The sequence below is a fragment of the Lygodium microphyllum genome, chromosome 9, assembly GCF_053477565.2.
Source record: "Lygodium microphyllum isolate KBCC chromosome 9, Lygodium_microphyllum_v1.1.10, whole genome shotgun sequence".
Classification (NCBI taxonomy): Eukaryota; Viridiplantae; Streptophyta; class Polypodiopsida; order Schizaeales; family Lygodiaceae; genus Lygodium; species Lygodium microphyllum.
The window spans coordinates 129,493,970-129,502,074 of NC_141143.1; the positions used below are offsets into that span (position 1 = coordinate 129,493,970).

General features: G+C 41.1%; 1 protein-coding gene across 5 annotated transcripts in view; it reads right to left on the minus strand.

Moving 5' to 3' along the window:
• LOC148031576 (RWD domain-containing protein) overlaps positions 1-7,993 on the minus strand; it is a 90,296-nt gene extending 82,303 nt beyond the window's left edge. For 4 of the 5 annotated variants that reach the window (XM_087685136.1, XM_087685138.1, XM_087685137.1 and 1 more), the window contains exons 1-2: positions 7,696-7,978; positions 5,638-5,741 (exon numbers count right to left, since the gene is read on the minus strand). In XM_087685136.1, the coding sequence (XP_087541262.1) occupies positions 5,638-5,741; positions 7,696-7,774 (183 nt within the window). In that variant the 5' untranslated portion in view covers positions 7,775-7,978. Of the gene's footprint in view, positions 1-5,637; positions 5,742-7,695 lie in introns of all 5 variants that reach the window. The other variant, XM_087685140.1, reaches the window with a different exon arrangement.
• Positions 7,994-8,105: the final 112 nt, after the last annotated feature.

An 8,105-nucleotide genomic window follows, 5' to 3' on the forward strand; every position in this document is an offset into this window, starting at 1 on the left:
CACTAACCAAGGCTTGGATTACACGACGCTAGATGATATACACTATGCCTCCCAACTTGGGATGAACTTGTTATCCGTTCAACAACTTTGCCAATGGGATCAAGCTATCTTCTTTACAGCAACCGCAGTCAAGGTCCTTGACTCTCAAACTAGTTTAATGATTGCTCACGATGAGGCACACCCTAGTGACCTGTACTCCATGATAGTTTCTTTCCGGGCCAACAACCTAGGGCTCTAAGTTCCACCGCTTCCAAGCTTTAGCCACTACACGAAAGCCTATGAGCACTAAGTGTCTTTGGCATTTTCGTTTAGCCTCAAATACAACTATCTTTACGAGTTGTCGCATTGACAGATGATTAATGGCCTTCCACGCGCCTGAAGCTATCATGGGATATCTGTAAAGCTTGTTAACTCAAGAAGTATCATCATATTCCATTCCCTCAATAATCTACACATAGAGCTAAGATGCCTCTTAGTTTGATTCATGTTGATCTTTGTGAGCTAACATCCACTATCACCTTGACTAACACACTATACTTCTTTTTTTATTGTGGATAATCATTCTAGATACATGTGGATGTACTTTCTCAAGCATAAGTTTGATGCCTTCACATATTTTTCTGCTTGGGTATTACTGGTATATAACCAAACTAGTCATCGTATAGAATGCATGAGGAGTTACAATGGGGGCGAGTTCAACTCCCATAAGTTTTCCGAGTTTTGCAACAAAGCTTCTTAAGCGTCTTTGGATCATATCAACACTTCGGTGTACATCCTCAACTCATACTTGACTGCGGCCATCCCTCAACGAACACCATACGAGGTATTTTTTTGCTCTCAACCCTTAGTTTCCCACTTTAGAGTCTTTGGGAGTCGTGTCTACATGCACACCCCTAATGATAAGATAGGTAAGTTTACTCTTTGAGTTGATCTTCTAATTTTTACAAGATACTCCTCGAAAGCAAAACCCTATCCTCTATTTGATCCTCGGACAAACAAGGTGATTGTCCGAGAAAATGTATTGTTTTATGAGAGAGACATTGTGCAATTCTTTGCATCGGACTCCAAGCCCTTTCCTCACATTATTCCCTTGGAGATAGTGTCTTCCAAGCTAAGTCTACTATCGCTACTAATGCACCCACACATTCTTCAGCTTCCAAGCCCCCTCCAGGAGACCCATTACCGTGTTGGTATTGCATGACCATGCGGGATTCGGGGATCCTTTCACCAAAGTCCATTCTAGAGGGCCCTAGAAGATTTACCCCGCTTGCATCTTGGCATCATTTGCATCACTATTTGCAACTAATTACATACCACATTCTGAGCCAGATAGTTAGCAACAGACTTTTCAACACCCCAATGGTGAGAAGCCATGGGGAACAAACTAGAGAGTATTGACCAAAATGAGACTTGGACCTTGGTGGATCATCCAAGCCACAATAAAGTCATCACGACAAAGTGGATTTTTATGACTAAGCTAAAGGTTGATGAGACTTTAGACAAATACAAGGCTTGCCTTGTGGTGCAAGGGTTTTGACAAAAGCAATGCATTGACTATGAAGAGACCTTTGCTCCTTTTGCTTGGTTGACATCATTTCGTCTGTTGGTTGCACTTGCCACTCACTTCAGTTGGCCGATCTATCAAATGGACATGAAAAGTGTCTTTCTCAACGGTTATCTAGAAAAGGCAGTCTATGTGTCTTAGAATATTAAGAATGCATGCTATGGAGGATCACTGATGAGCAAATAGACAATCATAATGAGGCAGAAGCATTGACAAGGAAGAACAACTAATATTATCCAAGCATAATGCAAGTACAACTGATTGATAATGATTGATGGAATGAGTGTGGGGATGAGTGCCTTTTATAGGCTTACAGTAGGTGGTATTGGTAGGTGGAGATAGATGGAAAGGGACCATGGTATTCAACAACCGTGGTTTTAATAAACCATACATACATGACCTAGTCTAAGGCTTTATTTGCAGTCTATTTCTTTGCCTTGTTTGTCCCATACAAAGAGGCTATGGTGGATGTGATTGCACATTTCTCACACCCTCCTCAATCACAACCAGAAAAAACACTAAGTATACAGAGACTGTTGTGAGTAGAACCTTGCTAAGTGTAGACATGGAAGAAAAAAAAAACCATACAAAGCTAGAGGCTGTTACAAGGCCTCACTAAGTGTGTAGAGGCTGTAGTGTGCAGAGGCTACATGAGGAGTTTAAGAGCTTATGGTGGGAACATAAGGCAAGTCCACATATTAAACTAAAAAAGTCTGTCATCAGAAAATGAGCTACAAAAGAGGAACTGGTGAGTCTTATCCTTTTGATCTTGGGTTCTTCTTCTCCTTCTTCTTCAATGTTGTCTTCATCTTCTTTGACTGTAGCAAGATATGCTCTTTGAGATTTTTTCTTAGCATAGCAAAATTTCTCAATATGCCCAGATTTCTTACAAAAGTCACAGACTATGCTCTTCTTCCCTTTCACATAGAGGAGTTGTTGGTCTCCTCTTGGGATGCTTGTTTCTCCTTTGTTCTTGATCTTCTTTTCCTCTTCCAAGAGAGAGGCTTTGATGTCCACAAGTTTCGGCTTTGGCATGTTGATTAATGTGGTAGACACATTATCAAACTTAGGTGGAAGACTTTCGAGAAGCACTCCAATGCACATGTCTTCATCCATCTTTAAGTTGATTCCTGCAAGTTGTGTCAACAAGCTTTCCATGTAATTCAAATGAGTTGCAAGTGAGTTATTACCTTGCATGTCGAGCCTAAAAAATTCAATTAGTAAACCATATTTTGAGGATTTGGAATGAGCTCCAAATAAGGTTTCTAATCGATCCCATGTTGCGTAAGAGGTTTCAAAATCATCAACATGATGAATGTAGCTGTCATCAAGTTCGAGCTTGATAATAGCTTGAGCCTTATCATCATTTTTATCCAACACAGCTGAAAGTGCAGCTTCCCTTGGTTTCTTCTCTTGACCACTTGTGATTGACCACAAGCCTTTCTTCATTAGGATCAATTTGATCCTAGTTTGCCATGTATGGAATCCAACACCATTGAATTGGGATGTCGGTGAGTCCTTGCCCATTTTGAGATTGCAAGATCAGTAGCAAATCAACTCCAAACAATTCAAATTTCAGTCGACCACAAGTGTAAGAAGCACTAGGTGATTAGTATCAAGAGATACTAGGCAATTTAGTAACTATGATGCCCTTGAAGTTGGAATCTTCAAGATCTGATGCAAGTTCAAGTCTTCCCCTCCTTGATTTGATGCTAGAGTTGCAAAAATATCATCTTTGATTAGAGGCAAAGCTGATTGTGTTAATTGACATTAGTGCTAAAAGCACTAGATGAGTGTCAATGAACATTGTTTCTTGAAATGCTTTGAGAATCTTGTTAAGATCTCCTCTCCTTGTTTGCTGGTAAATAACTTGAATGCTTCCTGAAAACCGAGTGTTGGTGCAGATTAGAGAGTCAGTGACTTGATTTGAGCCACAAGAGTGAGAGAAGGAAGTAAAACAAGAGCTTGAAGCTTAATAGCTATGGAGTCTGCATTAGGGTTTCAGGGGGCAGCCTGGTTTTTCACCTCCTGTGAGCTAAATACTTGATCATTTCCAAAACTTTCTTGATAGAAATGAAGCTTAGAAAGTAGGCTATCAAATCCCTATGATGCTCATCAGCATCGTGATGTGTGCAAGCGCAATCGATCGTATGAACATCAGATGGCACAAAAATGGCAGCCACTGGGTGATGGCGCAATGCTGGAGCGTGGAGTCAGCAATGTTGTGGCTTGACGTGATGACCAAGAGCGCCCTGAGTCAGGGAGTATTTCCCTAGAAGAAACTACGAGCTGAGATGGCCTGGATTGGGAGCTTCAAGTCCTCCACTGAAGGTGGGTAGCTATGGAGGTAGGTGAGAGATCCAACGAAAAGTGGAGGGAGCTAGAAATTTAAACTGAAATGACTCAATTAGTGGTCTAATGACTCAGTAACTTAAAACCCGCTCTGATACCATGTTAGAATATTGAGAATGCATGCTATGGAGGATCATTGATGAGCAAATAGACAATCATAATGAGGCAGAAGCATTGACAAGGAAGAACAACTAATATTATCCAAGCATAATGCAAGTACAACTGATTGATAATGACTGATGGAATGAGTGTGGGGATGAGTGCCTTTTATAGGCTTACAGTAGGTGGTATTGGCAGGTGGAGATAGATGGAAAGGGACCATGGTATTCAACAACCGTGGTTTTAATAAACCATACATACATGACCTAGTCTAAGGCTTTATTTGCAGTCTATTTCTTTGCCTTGTTTGTCCCATACAAAGAGGCTATGGTGGATGTGATTGGACATTTCTACATTGTGGAGCAACCATCCAACTTTTCTTCTACTAACCGAAAAAAAGATAAGGTCTTTCACTTGCAAAAAGCTCTTTATGGGTTAATGCAAGCACCACGGTCTTGATTCTAGAGAATGGACGAGTTTCTTAGAACTTATAAATACCATTTTACCCCTTATGACCCAAACTTATATTTTCATAATTTAGTGATATTAGACTCTAGAGTTAAGCCATCTCTCAAATTGGAAGGGAAAGTTGGAGGGAATCACCCTTTCCTCGTCAATCTGAAGAAGTAGGGGAGGATGTATCTAGGCCGATCCCAGGTAGAATATACTACAACACTAGCGTATTGACTACCTTGTCAATATGTTTGTAAAATTGTTTGATGAAGGCACAAACTTTAGGTGGATGGTGACTAGCTCAACTTGCTCTTTGGTGAAGTAAAAGTGGACTCCCACATGTCGTGTCTGTGGTGTAATGATCGGATTGCTCACAAGGGCAATGGTACTCTAGTTGTTGTAGTAGACAATGGTAGGATAGTCATATGGAAATTGAAGTGCTGCCAGTAAGCTCCTCAAGTAGATAGCCTCTGTGGTACCATTAAAAAAAGTCCTATACTCAACCTTGGCTGTGAAAGCCGCCACCATCTCGTGCTTATAGCTAACCCAAGAGATGGGTGTTGTGCCCAAGGTAACATGGGAACGTCGGGTGTCAGGATCTCCTTCCTAGTTAGAGTCAATGTATCCTTGGAAATATTAAACTAGAACCATAAGTAAGGCCATAAGAATAGGTACACTGCAAATATATCAAAACATGAAGATATGCGATTTAATGTGACATCTTAGGTGTAGTGGAATATTGACTAAGCAAACTAACTGAGTAAGCTAAATATCACCTAGTGCGAATCAACCAATTGTGCTTGGTCCGTGCAATATTGATTCACTAATTGAAGAGCGTACTTCTACCGTGACAATAGAATATTTCTCCTATCAAACTACCTTCATCTCCAAAAAATAAGATGACAAACCCAGGTTTGTTATCTCAAAAGTAGAACAAAGTTGAACCTTAATTTTTACAATGGTAGCAGAATTTGAGCCAATGATAAGTAAATCATCTACGTAGAGCAAGATATAGTTGATCCTCTTTAAAATCCTAGACAGACCATACTTTGACACTTTTAAAGTGTCCACACCACACAAATTACATTAGGCACTATTCAAAATTGGCAAATTCTAACATAGATACAATGCTCAATGTAGCAAACACATTATGCAAGGTGAAAATTGACCCCCGAATTCCCGTGTCTCGAGGACCATGGCAATGAGTATAAGCAAAAGCGTGTGTCATACTCTAACAGATCCCATATATAGCAAATAGCCTCCAAAATAGAGTCTGCCAACAAGAAATGCAACTTGTCAAGGCTGGATCGATGTCACATCTTAAAATACAACAAGCAGCCTCTGTAATTGATCAGCTGTTATAAACACAAACTTTGAAGTTCAAACAAACTAAAACAAGCAATAGGCAGAAGGGCAACCCGCACAAAACTGGAAGCGCTATTTGGATGAGTCTAAAAGAGATAGGTTTTAGAAAAACACATCAACTGCAATGTGGATGAAATCCTAGACGATGACATTAATTGTAAGGCAACCTGTACTGGTCGAAAACATAGCTCCTATTGCTCCATGAGTGATGAGGAGATGCCATGCTCAGCAAATGCAGGCTGAGAAGCACAACGGCTGATCAAGTCACCAAACTCCATAGGGACTGGACAGCATACCACAAACTAAGATGACCGCCAGAAGGAATGCACATAGCAGTGAAAATCGAACGCCAACTGATGGAAGATGATAATTTACAAAAAAAATGGCTAGTAGCAATGCAACCCTCCTATTTATAGATGAGAAACTTCTTAGATACGCTCATTGTCCCACCCTCGAAAGGTGTCACCAATGATCCATGGTGCTCAAAGTTGTAAGGCCCCCATCATAAGGAGAAGCCATGTGTGAGCTTGGACTTTGGTTGGAAGCCTAACTTGTATGTCAAATGAGGTCTATATGACTAGATGGCTAAAAGGTGACCTTGGTGGGTCTAGCCGTTGGGTTAGACATAGTAGTTAAACCAGTAGCAACTTTGAGGCACACAATATGGAGTTTGGGGGTGTGGGAGTTATCAAGGAACCCTCGTTGGTTGGTCCCAACAGGAGCTAGTAGTCCCCCTTGGCAAGGATTCAAGGGCAACACCCCCAACCCGATGATAAAGCAATATTCCCCAATAACTCCTTGACCAACTAGAAAAGATTCATAATATGGTAGCCAGTTAAACCAGCCTAACCACCTTCATGGGCTATAAAAAGGAGACCCCCTTAGAACCATTGTCATCTATCTTTCACCCAATCGGAATTCTTCTAGGTAGCCTTAACTCTTCATCCAAGACTTTGTCTAGATCCCGGTCTAAGCTTCACAATGGAAGCACGCATGGACAAAGCCATCTTGTAGGAATTATGAAATTTCTAGTCTCCTCTAATTTGCTTTGTACTCCCTATTTCTTGTCAGATTCTACACGCTATGCTGTGTAATTTTTTCAAAATGCGAACAAATGCCAATGCACTTTTTGCTTATCAAGCTAAAATGGCAATAAGGTATAAATTCAACAAATTATAAGCAGCTCTATAAAAGCCCCAAAATACGATTATTAGTTTGCAGAACCGTGATGGTCCACTCCTTGAGGGGTTCACCTTTAACTAGGATAGGGTAATATGGGCACTACTAATGCAAGGGGCATTCATGGGATGCACGTATTGTAGATGACAGGTACAATAAGATATGGTTCTTGTCCTGAACTCGTGTTTATGATTGTGTGGAGTTTTTGATATGTAAGAATGTCGGATGTGCATCTACGATCTGGGCCTAGGGAGCTGCCACTCGAAGGCCACGGCAGACCATTGTTGTCGGTCAAAAGATAATTTTAGACTGCATACAAGCTCCAAGCCCATGGCAGACCATCATCGGCAATCAAAAGATAATTTTAGACTGCATGCAGGGCCTGTGTATTTTGGTTTCATAAATACATGGCCAAAGTACAAGAATGCATATTCTCAAAAAACTGGTCCAAATATTTGCATTACCAATATCTAATACTTTCTTTGGATCATAGTACAGTAATGTTAAAATGCAGCAGAAGATCTTGAATGTGCAGACGCTATATTTGTAAAGTTGAGCTATGCAAGTCTTCAAGAAGCACAACCGATGAGCCTTTTCCATAAGTTCCATGCTCTTTTGTTGGCAGCACAAGCGATTCTGCAACCTTAGGGCATGTTAATGTTCGACATGGCAGAGCGGTTCACCTGTTGGGAGATGTCGTCGGCAGTTCGAGGCTTGAGGCTGATGAGAAGGTGAGGGGGCGATTGCTGAATCACTTTGCATTCGCTGCCATAGACGGCCATCACTGCGTCCAATTCCTCTTCAACTTCTTCAGCCGCCATGAATGAATGACGATGATCCACCACACCAAATGAGATGCACGTTGTACATACATATATATATATATATCTGTATATGGTGCTTTGCCTTCATAGACGAATATTCTGCTTGGCAAATTCCATGAGCTTTGGCGCACCACTAGGGATGTTTCCGAGTCCGTACTAGTAATGTGAACGTTAAGTGTTTTTGGACCCCTCCCCCGCGCCCCCTCCCTTAATCGTCTAACCCCTTAGATTAGGTTTCAAGCCAATGGGTAATAATCAAGATGTCCTTA